General features: G+C 40.1%; 1 protein-coding gene across 1 annotated transcript in view; it reads left to right on the top strand.

Moving 5' to 3' along the window:
• Window positions 1-23,479, top strand: part of EYS (eyes shut homolog) — a 1,629,530-nt gene that overhangs the window by 1,498,538 nt on the left and 107,513 nt on the right. Inside the window, 1 exon segment of the mRNA XM_036248740.1 lies at window positions 18,976-19,148. Within this exon segment, the coding sequence (XP_036104633.1) occupies window positions 18,976-19,148 (173 nt within the window).

Raw genomic sequence — 23,479 nt, 5'->3', positions numbered from 1 at the left:
ATTGCTGAGCGTTTTTATCAGAAATGGATGCTGGATTTTGTCGAATGCTTTTTCAGCATCTATTGATATGATCATGTGGTTTTTATTCTTCATTTTGTTTATGTGGTGTATCACGTTTATTGATTTGCGAATATTGTACCAGCCTTGCATCCCTGGAATGAATCCCACTTGGTCATGGTGAATAATTTTTTTGATGTATTTCTGGATCCGATTTGCTAGTATTTTGTTCAGGATTTTGGCATCTATGTTCATCAGGGATATTGGCCTGTAGTTTTCTTTCTTCGTAGTGTCTTTTTCTGGTTTTGGAATTAGAATTATGCTGGCCTCATAGAACATGTTTGGAAGTCTTCCTTCTTCTTGAATTTTTTGAAATAGTTTGAGGAGAATGGGTGTTAGTTCTTTTTTGAATGTTCGGTAAAACTCCCCCGTGAAACCATCTGGGCCTGGGCTTTTGTTTGCTGGGAGAGTCTTGATTACCTCTTCAATTTCCTTAGTTGTTATTGGTCTGTTCAAGTTTTCTATCTCTTCCGGGAATAGTTTTGGGAGACTGTGTGTTTCTAGAAATTTGTCCATTTCGCTGAGATTGTCGAATTTGTTGCCATATAGTTGTTCATAGTAGTTGTTAACGATCTTTTGTATTTCCGTGGTGTTGGTTGTTACTTCTCCTCTTTCATTTCTGATTTTGTGTATTTGGGTTCTCTCTCTTTGTTTCTTGGTGAGTCTAGCTAAGGGTCCATCAATCTTGTTTATCTTTTCGAAAAACCAGCTCTTTGTTTCATTGATCCTTTGAATTGTTTTTTTGGTCTCTATGTCATTTATTTCTGCTCTGATCTTTACTATTTCCTTCCTTCTACTTGCTCTGGGGTTTTCTTTTTGTTTGCTTTCTAATTCTTTAAGTTGTGAGGTTAGACAGTCAATTAGAAATTTTTCTTGTTTTTTGAGGTAGGCCTGTAGTGCTATGAACTTCCCTCTCAGAACTGCTTTCGCTGCATCCCATAGATTTTGTGTTGTTGTGTGTTCATTTTCATTGGTTTCCAGGAAGTTTTTGATTTCTTCCTTGATCTCCTCGGTGACCCATTCATTGTTTAATAACATGCTATTTAGCCTCCATGTGTTGAAATGTCTTTGCATGTTCTTGTTGCAGTTGATTTCTAGTTTCATGCCATTGTGATCTGAGAAGATGCTTGATATGATTTCAATCTTCTTGAACTTGTAGAGATTTAGTTTGTGTCCTATCATGTGGTCTATCTTTGAGAATGTCCCATGTGCACTTGAGAAGAATGTGTATTCTGTAGTTTTGGGGTGTAATTCTCTGTAGATATTAAATCCATTTGGTCTAGTGCTTCATTTAGAGTCTCTGTTTCCTTGCTAATTTTTTGCCTAGAGGATCTATCCAGTGCTGTCAACGGGGTGTTGAAGTCCCCAGCTATGATTGTATTGTTGTCGATTTCTCCTTGGAAGTCCTCCAGAAGATTTTTAATATATTTTGGTGCTCCTATATTGGGTGCATATATGTTTATCAAGGTTATATCTTCCTGTTGGATAGATCCTTTCAATATTATGTAGTGGCCGTCTTTGTCTCTAGTTATGGTCTTCATTTGAAATCTATTTTATCAGATATGAGAATTGCTACCCCAGCTTTTTTTTGCTTTCCATTTGCTTGGAAAATTTTTTTCCATCCCTTCACTTTCAACCTATGTGAGTCTTTTGTTGAGAGATGGGTCTCTTGTAAACAACATATAGATGAGTCATGCTTTCTTATCCAATCAGCTACTCTGTGTCTCTTTATGGGAGCATTCAGTCCATTTACGTTTAAGGTGATTATTGATATGTACTTATTTATTGCCATTTTTGTTTAGTGTGGTTCTATTTTTGTTCCCATTTCTACTGCTAATTACAGCAGTCCTTTTAACATTTCTTGCAGTGCTGGTTTGGTGCTAATGTATTCCCTTAGCCTTTTTTTGTCTGGGAAGCTCTTTATTTGATCTTCTATTTTGAATGATAGCCTTGCTGGGTAGAGTAGTCTTGGATTCAGATTCTTGTTTTTCATGACTTTGATTACTTCATGCCATTCCCTTCTGGCCTGTAGTGTTTCTTGTGAGAAGTCAGCTGAGAGCCTTATGGGGTTCCCTTTGTAGGTAACCTGTTGCTTATCTCTTGCTGCTTTTAGGATTCTCTCTTTGTCTTTAATTTGTGGCATTTTAATTACTATGTGTCTTGGTGTGGGCCTGTTTGGGTTCTTCTTACTTGGGACTCTCTGTGCTTCTTGAACTTGAATGCCTTCTTCCTTCACCAAATTAGGGAAGTTTTCTCTCACTATTTTTTTGAATATATTCTCTATCCCTTGCTCCTTTTCTTCTTCTTCGGGGACTCCTATGATGCGAATATTATTACGTTTCCAGTTGTCCCATAGTTCTCTTAAGCTGTCTTCCTGTTTTTTAATAGTTTTTTCCTTTTGTTTTTCTGATTGGTTGATTTTTTCTACCCTGTCTTCTAATTCGCTGATCCGGTCCTCAGCTTCCCCTACTCTGCTTTTTAAACCTTCCAATGTGTTTTTCATTTCGGATATGTCATTTTTTATCTCTTCTTGTTGGTTTTTAATTTCCATTTGGCTTATTTTCAGTGTCTCTATGTCCTTACTCATGCTGTTCAGCTTCCTCAAGATCATGGCTCTGAATTCTAGCTCTGTTAACATGCCTAATTGCTCCACATTGATCTCATCTTCGGTGGAGGTGGTTTGCTCTTTCATTTGGCTTCTGTTTCTGTGTTTCACCATTTTAGCTATCACTCTGGGCTTTGGAGCCTGTCAAGTTCTCCCTGTGGGTGTTGGTGTTCTGCTGTTTGTGGCTCCCTCTCCTGTGTTTAGATGAGCGAGGGAGGACCCGCGTTGAACACCACTGTCAAGTCTTACTTTCCTGGTTAAAGCTGCCAGCCCAGGAAACGTACTGTTATCCTCTAGCTTTTTGCCTGGAAGCTAGCAGTCTAGGTTAATTGATGAGTTTTGGGTTGTCAGTTGATTGAAAAACTCCCTCTGGTGCTCAGCCAAGGGGCTTTCACGAGGGTGGGGCAGATGCTGGTCCTTAGTGAGCCTCAATTAACACTTCAATGGCCCACAGGGTGGGGTTGGATCTCCGAGGGAGGGGCTGCTGCCTCTCTCAGAGCCCTGGGAAGAAGCAATGTGGCCACCGTCCTGAGTGGCTGCACTCAGCCAAAGCTCCGAGAGCCCTCCAAACCCCGAGTGTCCCGACACAGTTCCAGTCCAGTCCGCCCTCCCTCCGCCGGAGCCCAAGGTGAGTGGCTGTGGCTGTTTTAGCCTCAGTCCCGGCTGCGCTGTGGGGCCACCTGGGAGTGTAACCTGCGGGCGCCGCTTATAGCTAAGGCCGCTGCCGAGCTGCCGACCTTGGGCTCCCAGCCCCGTCTCGCGCCTTCGCAAGCCTACCGGGATGGAGTCAGTGTCCCTCGTTGTATGGTCCTCGCAAGCTGCTTTTCTGTTGGTTTTTCCCGTCGATTTGTCTGTGTTATAGTTGTAATTCCAGTTTGGTTCTGGGAGACGGTCTGTGTAGCTCCGTTCACTCCGCCGCCATTTTTCGGTCTCCCTACATATACCTTTTTTTAAAATATGTTTTTATTGATTTTTTAGAGAGAGAAAGAGAGGAAGGGGGAAAGAGATAAAAACATCAATGAGAGAGAAACATCAATCGGCTGCCCCCTGTACACCCCCTACTGAGGATTGAGCCCAAAACCTGGGCATGTGCCCTGATTGGGAATCGAACCAGGACCTCTCAGTCCATGGGACAATGCTCAGTCCACTGACCCACACCAGCCGGGCTACCCATACCTTTTTTAGTGGTAGGAACAGTTCAGGAGATTGTTTCAGGAATATATTCTTAAAAGAAAAGTATTATATTCTATATTGTATTATCTCACCTGGAAAATGCATAGAATTTTGTTTGTTAATTTCTTCAACACACATTTATTGAGTAACCATTACATGCCAGCCATTGTTCTAAACTCTGAGAACAAAACTTTTTATTAACATAGTAAGGATTCTGCTCTCCTGGAGCTTACATTCTAGGTATAGACAGTCAGTAAATGAGTAATCAAATAAATTAATAAGAGAATACAAATGGTGACTGACTTATGATGGTTCAACTTATGAGATTTCAACTTTATGATGGTGTGAAAGAGAAACGTGTTGAGTTGGAATCGTATTTAGAATTTTGAATTTTGTTCTGTTCCCGGGCTAGCCATACGCAGTGTGATACTTTCTCCTGATGCTGGACAGGGGCAGTGAGCCAAGCCCCCAGTCAGCCCCACGAGCACGAGGGTAACAGTATTGCCAGCGTTTTTTGGATATTGTGTTTTGTACTTCCACACTCCATCATATCTACAAATGTCCCCTGCTTCTGGTGAAGAGAAGAGGAAGGAAATTAGTTTTAACGTGAAACTCAAGGTAATTGCCCAACCGTAGGCTAACGTAAGTATCCTGAGCACATTTAAGGTGGGCTAGGCTAAGTAAGCTATAATGTTCAGTAGGTTAGGTGTATTAAATGCATTTTTGACTTACAAAATTTTATATCTGAATATCACCCCATCGAAAGTCAAGGAGTATCTCTGTAAATAAGATTTCAAAAGTGATCAGTTGTTTTAAACATGTTAAGAGTAATGTCATGAACAGAGATGAGCAGTCCAGGAGCAACATTCGATTAGAAGAAAAGCTTCTCCTAGGAGATAACACTGTCATGGAAACATTGATGAGAAGGCACCAGCCATGAAAAGATCATAGAGCCCTGGCCGGTTTGGCTCAGCGGTTAGAGCGTCGGCCTGCGGTCCTGAGAGACCCAGGTTCGGTTCCCGCTAGGGGCACGTACCTCGGTTGCAGTTTGTCCCCAGCCCTGGTCGGTTGTGCAGGTGGTAGCCACTCAATCTGTTCCTTTCACATCGATGTTTCTCTCTCTCTCTCTGTTCCTCTCTCTCCCTCCCACTCTACCTGAACAAAAAATGGAAAAATGTCCTCGGGTGAGGATTAAAAAAAGATCATACAAATGGGGAAGAGGATTACAGACAGAACACAAAGAGCCTGAATGGAAAACAAACAAACAAACACAGAATGTTTACAAAACAGAAAGATCAGAACCATAGCTTGGGTTCCCCCCAAAGCAGAAACTGAGTCACAGGTTTAGGTACAAGCAACTTATTGACAGTGAACCCACAGACACAGGGAGACAGAGGGAGCAGGGGGAAAGTTAACAGAAGGGGAAGTTACTGAGTCGCCGCTCTGGATGATGGGGGCTCAGTTCTGCTGGGACCTCCTGAGACGCCCACAGTGATCAACTAAAGGCTGGAAGGTAGAAGCATTTTTCCCTTGCTTTTAACCACCATTGGTTGAGGGTTGTCTCATGGGCATTAACTCTGCTCATTCAAGATATGTTTGCACAGGGGAAGAAGGGACCTGTAATGAGTGCTGAGTCCAAGGCAAAAATAATTTGCTCTCTTGTGGTGAGAAGGTGTCAGAATGGAGTGAGTCTAAATTCCTAGGGAACTTTCCAGGGACACTGAATGTGAAGTCAGCGGGGCCAAGGGGATTTGACATGGCACATGTCAGGCAGGTGAGTCAGAGAGGGGAGCAGGGCCAGACTGTGTGTGCCCTGTGGGCCCTTGTCAAAAAAGAAAAACACAAGCTGGATTTTGTTCCAATGTAACGGGAAGTCGAGGCTTTAAAAGCTAGGGAGTGTTGTGACTGATCACTGGCTGAAGGAATCGTGTAACAAAGAGAGTTGAACACCATGCAATACTGATCACTGGCTGAAGGAATCGTGTAACAAAGAGAGTTGAACACCATGCAATGATGCAGAGTAGGAATGTTTTACAGAGCATTGCCTCAATCAGTTGGCAGGGCCAAAAAGCACACTAATTATATTTAAGTTAAATGTTGGGATTTTGTTTTTTAAGCTGTAATCTTTTTTTAAAATCTTTTTTTTCTTTATTGATTTTAGAGAGAGAGGATGGGAGAGAGAGAGAGAGAAACATCGACGAGAGAGAACATTGATTGGCCGCCTACTGCATGCCCCTCACTGGGGATCCAGCCCACAACCTGGGCATGTGCCCTGACCGGAATGGAACCAGTGACCTTTTGGTGCGTGGGTTGACATTCAACCATTGAGCCACACCAGCTGGGCTTTTTTTTTTTTTTTCTTTCCTTTTTTCTTTTAATCCTCACCTGAGAATACTTTTTCTGGGTTATCTTCAGTCAGCGTGGGAGGAAGAGAGAGAGAGAAACATTGATGTGAGAGAGATATATCAGCTGGTTGCATCCCTCATGACCCCAACCAGGGCTGGGGGCAAACCACAACTGAGGTACACGTGCCCTTGACCAGAATCGAATCCTCGACTCTTTGGTCCTCGGGCTGTCGCTCTAACCTCTAAGCCAAACCGGCCAGGACAAATGTTGGAATAGTTTGATATAAAGTCATCCTTGCAGGATCTAGCCTCAGCCTAGTTTTTCAAATCCCTTCCCCTTTTCTGAACTGTAGGCAAAAATGACTGCTTTTGAGTTCAGGGACCTGTCAGGCTTTCTCCCATATGTTTGTCGGTGTCGTTCACTATTTGAAACTCCCCACTCTTTAGGCCAATTTCTAGGCTTTGTATTTCCGTTTAATTCTGAATTCGCTGAGACTTCCCCTCCCACCACTCACCTCGACGATGCCCAGTGGTCTTCTCCAGCAGCACCAGGGGATCATCTTCCCTGCAGTTTACATCATTGGTAATTTTTGCCTCAATTGTTTAATTCCTATGGCCCCATTCAGATTGTAAATTCGACACGAAATGCGACGATATCTTTTATTCACCGCAGTGTCACGGTGCCTAGAGGGCCTGGCCCAGAGAAGTCCAGTCCGTGTTTGTTGAGCAAGAGTCGGATGAACGATTGGAGATCACAGCGAACCAGCTGCGCTCGAGACGTGGCCCGTGGTGCGTCCGCCCCCCAGGGGGGCTGTGGCCACCTTCCAGAAACTGTAGTGCGAAAGCAAACAGTGTGACCGCCTCGCTTTCGGCAAACCGTGTACCCCTGAAAAACATGTGTGTGAAGCTATTTATTGGCGACTTGAGGGACATCTTTTGTGATAAAGCCAAGTGTTCCTTAAAAAGTCTGTTACACAATATTATGATACACGTGCAAACCTAGAGGTTTCCTGCAGGAGCTGCGCCGGTGCCTAACCATTCTTTTGATGATAAATAAATTCTGAAGAACTTCCAGATTGGCTAGTTTTGTTTTTTGTTTGTTTGTTTGTTTGCCTAGTTTGTTTTTTTTTCTTCTTCTTGTGTGAGAGAGAACTTAGTATCGGGGGTTGAAAGTAGCTGCAGGATTTTTCAATTAAAAGTTCTAGTGTGTCTCTTCTTTCTCGTGTAAAAGGATAAATCAGCTTCAGGAAAACGCTGACATAGTACTAAGATAAATTGGGTCCTGTCTTTAAAAATCCTGTGGAATAATTAACTTCTCTAGGCCCCAAGGATAGCAATAGCTTCCTCGTGTGATTCAACTAGCAAACAGCTCTGTCACCTGGCTTGCACTTTTTGTGTTTTACTTCAGATTTAAAACAACTGTAATAAATCAAGATTTTCAAACCCAGTTGACGCTTCTGTGTAGATAAAAATCTATGCCAAAAATTCAACTCTACTATATGAGAGATAGAAATAACTTCTCCGTGATGAAGATGAGTCTTTTGTATCTATGTGTCATGAAGAGGGTGGGAGATAGGGATTAACTTTAAATGAAATGAATTCAATTTAAGATTTAATAAATTCTGAGAAAAGGGAATTTAAGCATGTGTCTATTTAAATGCAATTTTAAGCTGCAGAGAAGATTTTAATTCAGTGTGAAATGATTTGGAGCCTTTGTAACAACTAATAACTTATAAGTTCGTTATCAGGAAATACCACTTTTTTTTTTTAACCAAGAAATAGTTAAGCCCTGGCCAGGGTAGCTCGGTTGGTTTAGCATAGTCCTGTGCTCTAAAGGGTCACGGGTTCTATCCCCAGTCAGAGCACATACCAGGTTGTGAGTTCAATCCCCGGTCAGGGTGCATACGGAGGCAACCCATCGATGTTTCTCTCTCACATCGATGTTTCTCTCTCCCTTCCTCTCTCTCTAGGGAAAAAAAGAAAGAAATAGTTAAAACCAATGAAACAAAACTTCAAATGATTCGCAATAAAAAATAAAAGTTACCTTTGCCATTCAGAGATCTGTTCCGTGCCATAACCTGTCTCAGAAAAAAAGTTTTGTGAATCCAGTAGGTAATCCCTTTCCAAACCAGGTCTATTTCTGTGCTATAGTGAGCCTAGCAGTTTTGGATTTGTTGAGTGAAGCAATTTTGGAATTGCTTCCTGCAGATGGAGAAGCATTTTATGGTGAATCATTGGAGCTGTAAAAATAACAAACTGCTAGAAAAGAAGCTTAAAACGATCCCCCCCCCCCCCCCAATAGTGAAATCTTATCTAGCCCATCTGATGGAGCAATTGAGGGGAAAGAAACAAATTGAAACTATTGAAACAGCAGGGAAAGTTGACTGTTTCTTTTTTTATCTATTTAATGTAAAAGAAAATTGTCACATCTAATGGTGTCAAAAAATGTGTTAAATAGGTATAAATGCCTTTTAAACTGTCCTTTCCCATCCATAAGGTCACTGAACTGAGACGCTTGCCTCTGGCCAAAAGTACCTTTTGATGAAGGCTGGCCATTGTAGCCAGTTTTCAAAGAAATGGCAGGGTCCGTTTTAACGTCCTGTCAACTGATTCCAAGAAGAGATTTAGTCTTTTCCAGTGCAAAGGAGTTAAAAACTTAAACTTTTAATTGAAAAAGCCTGAAGCCACTTTCAACCTCTTATATTTAAAACTCAAATTATCCCTTTTAAGATTAAAGAAAAGAAAAAGAAAAGCAGCAGCCCACTTTTATCAAAGGTAGCAAAGCAGTGATGTATTCTTTTTTCAGGAAAGTTGTTTTCAGTTCTCTGAGCTTTGCATCTCAGTTTTATCAACTTAATACAAAATATTACTCTAAGATCTATGCCCTAAATATATGTAAATCTGAACCCTCATGGACAAGTTTACAGTTAATATAGCAGTTAAAATAAAAGCACAGCCATTATACTTCAGAATTATTAAACTAGCCCTTAAATGGTGGGAATTCTTTGCACTTAATTAGTACATCCAGTGTAACGATAGGCTGAGGGGGAAATATTATTACTCCAAATAGAGAGCAACCACACACACCCCCGGTTTGCTTTGAAGAGTTTCTGTTTATGCCTGTTGCCTTGACATCCTATCCAGGTCAGGGCTCATCCCAGATGTTTCATTGTGTAGTGAGCTATCATCATTGTCAACATTGTCATCGTTGTCAGCAGTGCATGAAAATGAGCTGGGATGATTTCTGTTCAGTCAGTTCCCCCTCATGAGCATAACTTTTACATTCACAACTGTCCCCAAGAAGCTAACCAAATGGTCCTCAGGAAGAACAGTTATGACATGTACTTAACTGTATTTATTAAAGAAGAGTAGGAGATTGAATAAGGTAAAAGGGGGTCAAACATGACAGAAGGAGACTAGACTGTGGGTGGTGAGCACACAAAGCAATATACAGATGATGTTTTATTGAATTGTACACTTGAAATTTATATAATCTTATTACTCAATGTCACCCCAATAAAGATTATTTTAAAAGGTAAACAGAAGTAAATATAATATTTGAAGATCTTAAAATAAAATAAGAGTATGTATTCATTTAAGCTTATCAACAACTTTGCCATACTATGATCCCACACTCATGGATATCTTACCACGAAGTGATGACAAAACTATAATGGATAAATACTTTCAGTGCAACCTTTCTTATTTCATTGATATGGTAAGTAGCTGATCCAGCAGTTTAAATTCTTTAGCTATTTGAGTTTATTTTCCTTCCATTGCCTTTCCCCTAACACCAACTAGCATTGTAATCCATAAGTTCTCTTCATTTTAATCAAAGCCAAAGTATTTTGTATTCATAACCTACTGCAATACCACTTAACATATTCATGAGGATATCCACAGATGCTTAAGATAATATATGTATAAAAATGAGCTCATTAGACTCTCCCTCTACTTTCCAAATCTGTATTCTTTCATTCCAAGAATAACATCAAAATCTACTCAGTTGTCCAAACCAGAAACCAATTATCAGGTTAGGTAGACATTTTTCTTCTAAGTACCTATCACATTACTTCTCTCCATGCCCACATCCATTGGGTTGATCTGCACTTCCACTTGATTTCCCCTAATAACCTCCTCCGAACTGGCTTCTCTGTATATAACTCAGGGTGCATTCCGGAGACAAAAGCCACACAGTTAACTTAGGAAAGTTTAATATGGAAAATTGTGAGCTAGCCTTTACAGAGAGCTTCCATGTTGGGGAGCCAGAACGCTTCCATGTGCCACTATGTTGGGCCCCAAGATCCGCAAGGACAGAAGCTCCTTTGTTCAAGACCTCGCTCTATGTATCTCTTCATCTGGCTGTTGATAAAAACCAGTAACCTCACAGTGAATCTGGCAGACACTGCCATAACACGGTGATAACAGCTAACATCGCCATAAAAGGGACACACAGGCAGAATGAGCCTTCTGTTTGATGTATTGAAAAGGACACACATCATTTCTGTAGGATTCCTACTGGAAATATATAGTCTGGCTGCCGTCGTGAAGTGAAATCAGACAAATCCAAACTGAAAGATCCGTAAATAATCCTCTACCCTTCAAAAATGCCAATATCACAAAAGACAAAGAAAAGATTACAAATTAAGGAGCCTAAAGAGATATATCATCTATAAATTAAAGTATAGGACATTATTGGGACAATTGACATTTCAATATGGATTGTAGAACAGATAATGATATGACAGCAATGTTAAATTTCCTGGTTTTGAAAATTACACTGTAAGAAAAAAAAAATGTGTTTAGAAAATACACAGTTTTAGGGATAAAGTGGCAGGATGTTTGCATTCTCCTAAATGGCTTAATAATAATTTTATTTATATATCTAGAAAGAGGAAATGAGAGAGAATATGGGGCAAAATGTGAACAAGTAATAAGCTGGAGTTCTGACAATAGGAAATTCTTTGTATTATTTTTAAATTTTTTTCTATGACTTTTAAATTATTTCAAAATAAACAGTTTTAAAAAGGAATTATTAATGCCCTGGCCGGTTTGGCTCAGCGGTTAGAGCGTTGGCCTGCGGTCCGGAGAGACCCGGGTTCGGTTCCCGCTAAGGGCACGTACCTTGGTTGCAGTTTGTCCCCAGCCCTGGTTGGGTCGTGTGGGTGGCAATCACTCGATGTGTCGCTTTCACGTCGATGTTTCTCTCTCTCTCTCTCCCTCTCACTCTATCTGAACAAAATATCGAAAAATGTCCTCGGGTGAGGATAAAAAAAAATAAAAAAAATAAAAAGGAATTATTAACTAATAACAGGAGTAACTGATAAAAGGCAAAGAACACTGTAAAGGATTTAGGTAGAATCAACGCAGGTTGTAATCCCTACCTCTATGGTGAGAAAGAACACTCAAGGAAGGAACACACACACCTATGAACACATACACACACCAGCTGTTATTTGGACCACCTTGAAGAGAGTGTGGTTATTGGATGTAGAAAAGTTCACTGAGGTTCCACAGGTTAGGATGGAAGCTACCCACAGGGGTGCTAAAGAAACCAGGAAGCCTCCCACAGGGGCACTGCTGAAACTCATTGGGAAGCTAGCTGTCTTCTGACATGCGAGGGACCTCACTGACAAAGCACCCACAGGGCTGCTGGACTTTGGAGAATTCTGCCCACTGGGAGCCTGTGCAACTCTATGCCGAGCCACCCCCTAAACACTCAGGAGAACTCACTGAAAAGCCACATTTCGGGATACTGCTGCAAGTTGCTGGGATTCGGCCCTTGAATCATCTGAGTTTAGCTGAGAAGCCAACTAGAGCATGGGCTGAACCTTCTTAGAGAGAATTACCTGAGGAGCAGCTGCTGAAACCACGGAGTTTCCTGCGCAAACTCTCAGCAAGAGTAAGAAGGGAGGGAAGCATTTCCTAACTTGGAAAAAAAGCCCCTTCTCTCAGTGTCCCTCCAGTGCATTTTCCCCAGAAGCATAATTTAAAAACATAATATGATTATTTCCCTGCCCAAAATCCTTTACCCCAAAATGGGGTGAAAAGAAAGGAGGATGAAGAAATAAGACAGGAAGAGATGATGTGGGAAGTCAAGAGTAGATGTTGATGGCCGCGACCTTCTCTGTAGAGCCGGGAATGAAGCTGTCTGGTGTGAGTGTGAGACGCAAGGCTTAGAGACTGGGAAAGCTCTCAACAACTACTCTGTAGAAGGATGAAAAGGGTCAAAGCCAAAACGAATGCCAACATTTTGCCAGATGAATTGGGAATGTTATCTGGACTCACACAAATGTGCAGATATGGTACAGGCAGGAAGCTGCGTGAGATGAAGGCCTGAGCTGGGTTTGGGACTAGGGAAATGAACCCTGGTACAGTGGGTAAAACATTGCATGGCAAAGTTCACAGTGTTCCTTATAATTGTGCACTGAGTTTTGTGTCCAGGCCTCAGAACTGTAAACAAAATATGCTGTGTAGTTCAAGGGGTAGGCATTAAACATCTTGCCGGTCAATAATCTCTGGTCTGTATTGTTGGGGGCATCGATTCCAGATAAGGGGATTTGGGACAGTTTTAGATGTCACCTTCTTGTTCTAAATGGCAGATTCAAACTATAGTTTAAGATTCAAGCTTCATGAATTTCCTGCTTTCTCCTAACCCACAATTAGAGCATAAAGATTTAGGAGGGATAAGACCCAGAGATAAATGAGAAATGGCAAAAAATTAAATTTCTTGCTGCAAATTTAAAGTTGGAGTGTTTCTTTGGTCATCAAAGTGTCTCTCTCTAAAGAGTTATTATTCACTATTCCTTATGCTTGTGAGGAATAAATCCCCCCCAAAGCAATTTTGTAAATAGTTGTTAACATCAGAAAAGAACCACCACCATCATTGTGTGCTGTGTGTCTATGTCCCTGAGAACAGCTGAGTTCACCATGGAAACAGTAGAAATTGTCTGTGAACATTACTGAGGTCAAGGGAATGGTTTGTGAAACAGCACTTTGTTGTCTTAAATATTTTAAGAGAATTCTTTTGTTTCTTTTTAGCAGGAGTTAAAATAGCATTTTAAAAGCTTATACCAACACTTCTAGCCTTAAAAGGCATTTAAATGGGCACATTATCTTTACAGAAAATTATCTGAGAACTCCATAAGCACTGCATTATATTAGATTCTGCCCAAATTGCTCTTACAGTGCAGGGGGCTGGAGACTGGCTAATTCTGCAATGAACAAATCTATTTGAAATTTGAAATCTATTATGAAATTGCTTCTTAGGTGCAAAGTCTAATCTTAAGACCCTGAGATATTTTTCTTAATTGGGGGGAGGTACTTGTAGACATCAAAATGATATCTTTATTCAACAATTATTAATTCATCATTATATTTCCCCACCCAGCAATACCCTCCACCTCATCCTTCTTCCCCAACCCACGTCTCTTTATCCCAGATGCCATTCTGCTCGTATCCCACCATTTACTGAGTCAGACTGCACTGATTGTGTGTCCCTCCTCCACCAGCCTCCATGCAAGGAGCAGCTGATCAACGCCAAGTACTGTGCGGAACACATTACCATGCATCTCTCATTTATTGATTTAGGTTATGGCCACTTTTACATGTTAGCTCCCTACTTTGGGGTTGATGTTTACTGAGACTCCTTTGCTGGAAGCAAAGCTTTAACTCCAGAAGGACTAGTGGGTCACAAGGCAAAAGAAATGTAAAAGACATCCCTTGCTGGGAAGGAAATTTCTCATCATCTTACTTTACCAATAAAGGCTTTTGTGTCAAGTGAACCACAAAAGAGAAGAAGAGAGAAGGAGGGAGACAGGGGAGAGAGAGACTATAACATAAATTTGATTTTTCTTTATAAAACACCCATGAGATTAAATTGAACAGACCCTAGAACAAGAAGAAACAAAAATATGTTCATATTGTTTGAGAATTACTCGCTTTATGTAGTCTTTCTTTATGTGTGATTCTACGGCTTTTATTATTGCTCTTATCCTTTTTCATCTTCTCTGTGTCTACCTTAAGTGAAATCTAGAAAGAAAAAAGCTTCTGAAGAAGGACATTTTCGCTGAGCTCTCTGTTCACGGGTATATTACATGGACTGTATTCTCCAAGTTCATTTTCTGGGCCACTGAAAGATAATTTAGGTTTTGCATCTTTTTTATTATTATTATTTTCACCTGTGGCTACTTTAAAAAAAAAAAGAAAAATGTTAAAGATGATGGCGTGCCTCACTATGGGAAGTAACCCCCTTAGAGGGACTGTCTCAGAGACGAAGGAAGGCGGTCAGGGGTGCTGGAGCACCAGGTTGCAACATAGCTGACAATTCATTTTGAAAGGAGCTGCGCATCACGGCAGCTTGGGGGAGCCGGGTAGTGCCTTGTCATCAGCAGAGTCTTGCTGTGGTGTGAAATTCATGAAAACAGAATGAAAGTTCCGCTTGAACCACAGCTACTGGGGATCTCATTTGCATTCTCTCCTAGCCTGTGCTGTGGTTCTATAAATAGAAAAGCCTATACATAGAGATGGGTTATTTCTGCCAGTAGTAATTTTATTTTTCAGAAGTATCTAGAGACATTATTCACAAGGATTCATTCTGCACACTTTCCTGCCGGGAAGCTCCCTCTCTTGACACCGTGGGTGGCCAACTTTGAAATCCGCTAATGATCCTTAGATACAAAGAGTGCTGGAAGAGTTATTTATTTTCTTAAGTTAATACATGCAGAAGTCCTTTTAGTTCTAGAAGGTTTTGAGGCATCTGGCTGTGTTATGTAAATAGGGGCCATCCTTTTTAAACTAATATCTTTGATTTTTTTTAAAACAGTTCAAGTTCTAAAGATAATTTTCGATACCCATAGAAACTTAATGACAGTCATTAGAAATGCTAACCATATTGTGACTTGTAATCAAATATGCTGTAGCAGTTACAGTGCCCAATTATACAGATGTTTGCATATACTTAGCTGGTATTTTTTTAACTAAGCTTTTAAATGACTGAGTGAATTTTTCCCTACTTCATGGCATTGTTAAGTGCAATGTACATGCAATAGGCCATATATAGCGCTCATAAAATAAAATCCCTCAAAACTTTGTATTGTGTTTTCAGATACAAGTCAATCAAAACTTAAAATGCAGCCTAAAAAAGAGAAAATTATAATGCCCTGACATCCTGCTAACGACCCAATAGTAGCTAATGTCCATCAAGCTTTAACTCTGGTAAGGAAATTTATCTCAGGGGAGCTGGTTTAAACTCAAAGTATGCTATGCAAAAGGATCACCTGATGATGTTTTTTAAATGCAAAATCTTAGACCTGGCCCCAGATCTCCAAAATTAAAATCTCTGAGGACAAGGGGTGCTCAAGAATCTGCCTTTAAAAGCCCCATGGAACATGCTCTCTGGCACCAGTTTAGGATCAGCTTTAAAAAGGCTTTAAAATCCTCACCACTGTCTAAATATGCATATAAATTCACATAACACGTTGTACCTTACAGAGATTAGTTCACGAACATATGTTGTCTCCCCTACCAAGAGCGAAGATAAGCCATACACACCCTATGGCACATGGCTCTGTCTGTCCACAGCAGATATCAGTTGACAGCACTTGACACCAAATACGGTGTTCTGGTGTACAAGCATAAACTTCACCAATACCTGAGGTCTTTCCCAGACCCACTTTGAATTCAGAAAAGTGCCCTGACTTGCCTAGAGGAAGATTTGCAAAACAGTTTTCTGAATGGTGCATAAGTCTGAGAAGGGTTTGCTTTTTAAAGCTCTCTCATATGAAAAAGTATTTATTGCATGGGAATATATTCTCCCATAACTAATTAAACAGCACCTAACAAAGTCACAGCAGTGAAGGAAGGTGACATGGTTTCATCACTTTTTCCAAAAGGAGACATTACATCAAGTTCCTGGCCTCAGGGCATCACTGTCCTGGCTGGCACCTCCAGTTGCTCCAGAGTGTGGCAAGGCAGCAACATGTGTGACATGACAGCAGAAGCAGCTGGCTCACTAGCTTGTGAAGAAACTGGGGTTCAGTAATAGGATCGTTGGTAACATCTGAATAGGGGAAACCTTTAGGTCCAAGTGTTGCACAGCTGGTGGGTGGCAAACAGATGTTATTAAAACTATTGGTAAAATATCTGGCACTCCAGGAAATCTTTTGGACTCAAAAGTACAAGGTGAGGTAAGTGTACAGAGGCACCATCGTCTGGCAAAATCTCAATTGGTTAAATCTGACTCTTGTAATGAAAGGCAATACTAAGATGGGCCAGAGGGCTTGGGCAATTGCCCTTGGTTGGCCAGATCCAGTGATTTTCCTCTTTCTTGGAGTGTTTCTGTAGAATCTCTACTTCCCTCGGATGTGCAGACATGCGCAGTTAGTGATGTCTGCATGAACTGATGCCACCGACTTCTTGCAACACCTGATTGAAGCAAAAAGGAAATGAAGCTTGATTTATTCAATAGGACGTGATTAAAATTAGTGCTTTCCTTGGTTTTTAACAGAAAAGCATCTTCCCTGCATTTCAAATACGGAGAGGTCTATATGATTAAAGCACTTCAATCAGTCAATATTTAGATTCGTCTGACTTTCATATACGGGGCGTTCTCCTTCACTATGAAAAGACTAATCTGGTCCTTCCAAAATGCAGCTTTCAAGGGTGTTGCACTCCTAGACTTTTCCCCAGAGTACAGATGCTTAACAGGAGCTTTCAAATTTAAGTTAAGTGAGTGGAAGCGAAGTTACATTAGGTTTTCCATGGCCCTAAATAACATTAAGCTCCTAACTAACACTTTAAGTCACACCAGAAGGTATCGCTCTACCTGCCAGGTGGCCTGGTTGTACGTTTTCACCACAATTCTCAGGCAAGAAGGAACAGCATTGCCTCATCAGTCCTCAAAATTCTGTTCTGTAGCCCAGAAAGAACTTGTCTAGGGCGCTTTATGACCATCTCAGTGACATTGATCTTTACTGTTTTCCCAACTCTAAAACCCTATGAGATTCTGTATCTGTATACTATGCTCTATGCACGTGGTCATCAAAGTTATAAAATGAGTCAATTACTGCCCATTTACAGGATCACCTTCTGCGTCGGCAAAATCTGAGGGTCCCAAAGCCTCACACCCCTCCAAAGCTAGCTTTTACCTGCTATCAGATACATCAAGTTTCTCCATGGTGAGTCCTCCCATTAACACAGAAAAGTAACATAAAAATGGAAAAAGAAACCTCTTCAGATTTCAAAGTCATGTATTCATTAGTCTGAAAGAATCTGAGACTTTCCTGTGATAGAATTTATGTTGGACTAAGGGGATTAAAATATGTAAGGAAGGCATCCAAAAACCAGGATGATGACAAGGACAAGAGAAAACTGGTCTGAGCAAGATCTACAACTAGACTGAGAGGCTCATAAAGACGAGACATACTAGCTTTCTAATTCTCGGGATGGTGTGGTACCTACCTTTAAGAGCTAACAGTCATATTTAGAAGATAAGAGGTAAGCAGGAAAAAATAAAACTCTAAAGATCCATATATGGGAAGATATGTGAACTTAAAGTGATGAAAAGAAAGGGAAAAAGAAAGGCAAAGATGATTAATATTAAATGGAATTTATTTAACAACAAGTAGCAAAATCCTAACTCAAATTGGCTCAAAAACCTAAAAGGGGGGATAAAATATGTCGGTTCACATAACTGCAGAGTAATGGTTAGATCTGGTGCCTAAATAATATCATTAATTATCTATTTCCCCCAGCCTCTTATATTTGTGTTGCTTGGTGTTAGTTATTGACTCTCAGCCAGACTCTCCCCTCTGAATAGGCACATGCCACCAGCAGCTACCAGTTCAGCAACTCTAGTTAAAAAAGAAAAAAAAAAGTTGCCCTGGCCAGTTTGGCTCAGCTGTTAGAGCGTCAGCACACAGACCAGAGTTGCAGGTTCAATTCCGGTCAAGGGCATGTACCTCGGTTACGGTTCATCCCCAGGTCTTTGTGTCTATCCTGCAATAATCACTGTGATTGACAGCAAGAGTCGGGGTCCGCCCCTCCTGCCAGTGTAGGCTCAGAATGATGGAGGGGTGGATCTGCATGGGAAACTGAGGCTCCTTTTACTTTAAAAAGTGGGAATGGATTCAGGGAGGCAAAACAACAAACTCCAAGTCACTTTCCCTCTGGAGATGCTGCCCTAGCAGGTGAAAGTATTTCTCTCAAGTGCAGTTGGCATGGGCACTCACTTGGGGCCGCCAAACCTATGTTGTCAGCCAGAGAGTTATATAGTCATCACAGCTCCCACTACGCTTTTCTTTCCAAATTACCACCAGGGCACACTTGGAGGACAGTGTCCTCAGTGGAGGATGCTTGTCACCAGGCTTGAAATTCTCTGAGCTTTGAGCTTAAGACGGCTTTCTCCTAATAGACTTTTGAAGCACTTGATGGAGGCAATGCCACACATATTTAATGAAACTCTGAGAAGGTACCTAGTGTGAAATAGAAGATGAGATAAATCAAAAATAAAAATAGGTGGCTTAAAATAGAATTCATGGCTTCAGGCAATCTATAAAGCTGTTAATCTGCTTTCAATGCAAAAATACATAGCTACAAATACTTAAAAGTTAACACAGAAAGAGAAAGAGAGAAGAAAAAGTTCCACTTAAGAGAAAAGGAGAAAGAAAAATTCCACTTACTAGACAAGAGGTAATTGTAATTTTATTTACGTATGTGTGCATGCGTGAGTGTGTGTATGTATGTAAAAGATCAATTGTTTTCTGATTGGATTAATAATTCGTTTTGTCTCCTCAGTGACAGTGAAAACGGGTTCTGTGAGTGTCCAAGGCTGTACTCAGGCAAGCTGTGCCAGTTTGCAACCTGTGAAAACAACCCATGTAGAAACGGTGCCACCTGCGTTCCTAAATCCCAGACAGACATGGTCTGCCTCTGCCCATACGGGAGGTCTGGACTCCTCTGCACTGATGGTAAGAGCATCAGATTATTAAGCACAGAGCACAGGCAGGAGAAGGCGAAGAGGTCAGAAGTCGGAGTGATCAAGAACAGCACCTGACTGATCAAAAATGTCAAACCATTTTCTTGCTTCTTTCCAAGTCGGTCAAGACAAAATTTATTACCTAGAGAGTATTGTGCTAAGTGAAATAAGTCGGTCAGAGAAAGACAAATACCATATGACTCCACTTAGATGTGGACACTAAATAACAAAATAGAAACAGACTCTTAGATGCAGAGAACAGACTGATGGTTACCAGAGGGAAGAGGGCTTGGGTGGATGGGTGAAAAAGGTGAAGGGATTGAGAAGTACAGAATGGCAGTTACAGTATGGTCACAGGGATGTAAAGTACAGCATAGGGAATATGGTGAATGATATTGTGGTAACTATATATGGAGACAGGTGGTTGCTTGCAATAACAGGGGGAGAACTCTGCAGGGTATAATGATTGACCACTAAGATATACACTAAAAACTGGTACAAAATAGTATAGAATATAAACTGTAATTGAAAAAAAAATTCAAAATAAAAAGACAAGATCCATTAATGAGACTGATCACCGAGCAAGTATTTTTCATAACTATCAAGTAATTGCAAAAGAAAGTAATGAGTTTTCCCTGAGGTTACACTACAGAAAATGTCTGTATTATAAAATCACAAAGTCATTCTAATGCTCAAAGAGTAATAAGGAATATTAGGTGCAAGACATAAAATCAAACTATTTTTACAACATTTTGGCAAACTGGGGATATAATTAACAAATGTGTGTATTGTAGACCAGCTGTTTTTGTTTAAAGGTAACAAAGCCTATGGTAGTTATTAAAAACCAGATCTAAATCACAAATAATATCCTCATGCCTCTCCTTAGTAAAATCCAGGGTGTACAAACCCTAAATTATGAAAAGGTACAAGATTGCTTTAAGAAACAAATTGCCTAAGACTTCAGTGTTGGCTTGATATACAGACATAAATGTCTATAAATATTTTCAGAAATAATAAGAGGTAATTGGCATTAATATTTTAATCAACTCAAGACTGGATTTGTTTCATCTTTATTTCTACCATTAAAAAAAAACAAAAAACAGTTTACCCCTTTGACACTAGTGGCATTTATTACCCAACTTTAGAATAAGGGTACCAAGGTGAGCACAGGGCCCTAGGCCCCCAGTCCACCAGCAACTAGTTCCAGCCTTTGCTGACTCATCAAAAAGCTGGGGACCACACTTGATGTAACAGGTATAAAAACTGAAACTAGAATAAAGAAGAATCTGAGACTATAAGACATGGAAGTTTTTGGTATGCATGTCTTTGAAGGGGATTGAAACAATGGATCTATGCATAGCTGAAAGAGAAGAAGAATTACTGGGAATTTCATTCTGTGTGTAGCAGAGTTATAATAGAAGTTAGTCAAGCAATTTTTATTTTAAAAAGCAGTCTTTTTCTTTTCTATAAAAACCTCATGTTTTCTTAGACACAAATACCCTACTTAGAAAAAAGCTATTGAAAATGCAAGTGATCACAATAAATTTGATTACTATGGGATGAATCATCAGTTTTTCTCCCCACTTGAAAATAAGACTACCAAAGGAAATAAGAAATGAAGATTTATAAGAATATCTTCATGTTTTTACAAAAAAAAAAAAAAAAAAGATTGTTTACTCTCATCTCTTGACCTCATTAAGGTTCCCAAGATGCAGAGATTTATGGGTTATTGAGACAGGAAATATTAGACAATGATCGTCAGGCTCTTTGCCTCAGTGTAGCTAAGAAGAAATTCCTATGTGCACCCATCCAGAGGAATGTCTCAAAATAATTAGCCTACCCATTAATATAGTCCACAAATGTGCCAGATCATTTTGAGATTCCTACCCTCATAGAGTTCACCTTCTAGTTGAGAAGATAAAAAGGAAATAAAAATGGCTCAATATGCAATATAAATTTATGAAGAGAATTATGAAGAAAATAAACAGGAAGCAATAAAGTGACCAGGTTGGGGGCACTATTCTAAGCAGGCGCTCACTATAAGAATGACTCCAGAAGAAGAGATCTTTGTACCAAGGCCTAAAGAAGAAGGAGTATGCCATATGAAAAGCAAGAAAAAAAAACCATTAAGACAGAAGGTTCAGAAAATGGAAGACCCTGAAGAGAGATAGAACCTAGGCTTTTGGGAGAATGAAAAGTTGCCACTGAATGAAAAGTTAGGCTGGTGTCTAAGGGAGCAAGGGAGAAAATTATATCTGATGTAAGCAGGGCCTGGATTATACAAGCATAAGAGCATGAGAAGGTTGTAGACTTTTATTTCTAGGTCCCTTAAAAAGCCATTGGAATTTTTTAAAAGGCAAGCAGTGCATATGTGTTTGTTTAAAACATTTTGACTGCAGTATAGAGATTGATTTTAGAAGGCTTTTGTCAGTGATCTTGTCAAAAGATGATTTTGCCTAAGACAAGGGTGATAGAAGTGGAGGTGGAAATAAGTGGATGAACTTGAGATTGATTCTGAAGATGGAGATGGAATTGACAGAACTTACTGAGAAATATATGAAAAGGGCCAAATCAAGAACATCCAGATTTCTTTATTTCATTTGTTAGAATTATAGGTTCAAGGTGAGGGTCCCATGAGGAAAATTGGAAATATACCAGGATTTTTTTTACAGGGCATTATTGAGAACTAAACAAGAGTTTTACTTTATATAGATGATGGGAAAGATGGCTTTAGATATCCAAATGGATATGATATGTAGGTAATTCAATAAATGATGCTGGTACTCAGGGAAGAGGTCAGGACTAAAGATACAATTAGGGAAGTGATCAAAATAGAGGTCATAGTTAAAACCATAGAACCAGAGATCATGTAAGGAGAAATTGTAGATAAAGATAAGAAGAGGGCTAAGGACTAAGTCATTCAGAATTCTAGGATTTAAGGATCTGGTGGAGGAAAAAAAAAAAGACATGTTAAATAGCAATACCATCTCCACACAAACACCCCCTATGATCCTTCAGCCCATAAATATCGCTCCTTTTATGACTGGGCATTGTCTTAGCCTGGGTTCCCTATAAAAGTGAAAACTTAATAAGGAATTGCATTCAGGTAGTTTATTTTGTAAATGATCCCAGGAGACAAGAGTGGAGTAAAGGCCTAGAGAGAATAAAACAGGAGAAAAGAGAAAGTCAATACAAAGATCTATGATGAAGACCTCCATGGGTAACCGTGCTTGATTCTACTGGGATCTTATGAAGACCTATCTAAAATGAGTATCAGAATTGTCTGATCTTCTGAGGAAATGTACAGAATAAGTCTGAGAATTGTCTACCCAAGGGACAAAAGAGAAGCATTTAGCCATTGACTCATGGTTTCTTTGGACTAAGGTTTCCCTACAGGACATTATCTTCCCACAGTTCTAGATAGCCATTCAAGACTGGCGAAAGTGCAAGCTCTAACAAGCATCTCAGGCAAGAGCTTCAGAGAAACTGGAGGTCAAGGAAGGAGACCTCATCAAATCAATATTCCATAACAGTCATAGAAGTACCGACTCAAGTGTCAGCTCCCCGCAGGAGCCAACTCTGCATCAGGCAAGCAACAATGCTTCCTTTGCTCCATCAGTTAGTATGAGATGGTGCCCAATTCATTTCTTGGACCATTCACTGTTACCAATCTGACCTCCAGGAGATTGTCCATAATATGCTGAATACATGTTTGTTCAACAAATAAAAGCACAGAGTATGCATAACCAATGGTCACAGACAATAGTTTGGGGAAAGCAGGAGGGGGTTGGGAGCAGGGAGGAAGGGGTCAATGGAGGAAAGAGGAGGGAACATCTACAATACTTTCAACAATAAAGATAAAAAATAAAATAAAACAAAATTCTAAAACATAAAAAAAAAGCACAGAGCAAACTATCACCATAGTTGTTGCCCAGTTACAACCACACTTTAGAACAAGCACCAAATAACATGAGAATCCTTTTTTATCTTTCTGTTTTTTGTTAATGCCAGAGGATGAAAAATCAGCTTGTTTTATTTCATCAGCAGTTATGTTTGCTACATAGCACTTTTCTTTTAAATTATAGCCATATCTACCATACTAATGTATTCTTTGGGGGATAATAAAAAATATAATTATGACATTTCCTACCTTGTTGATATGTTCACTGGGGAATTTATTCTGTGAGGATCTTGGCAGTGATGACTAGAGCCGAGGCAAACTTCCAGCTGCCCTCCTTTGTAAAATGCTTTACTTTTCACTTGTGCGCTCCTTATTCACACTGCCTGTTGCCTGTTCTTATGCAAGAATAATCTCTTCTTGTT

This window comes from Molossus molossus, unplaced genomic scaffold, assembly GCF_014108415.1.
Source record: "Molossus molossus isolate mMolMol1 unplaced genomic scaffold, mMolMol1.p scaffold_m16_p_8, whole genome shotgun sequence".
Classification (NCBI taxonomy): Eukaryota; Metazoa; Chordata; class Mammalia; order Chiroptera; family Molossidae; genus Molossus; species Molossus molossus.
This window is presented reverse-complemented; position numbering and strand designations above follow the sequence as displayed.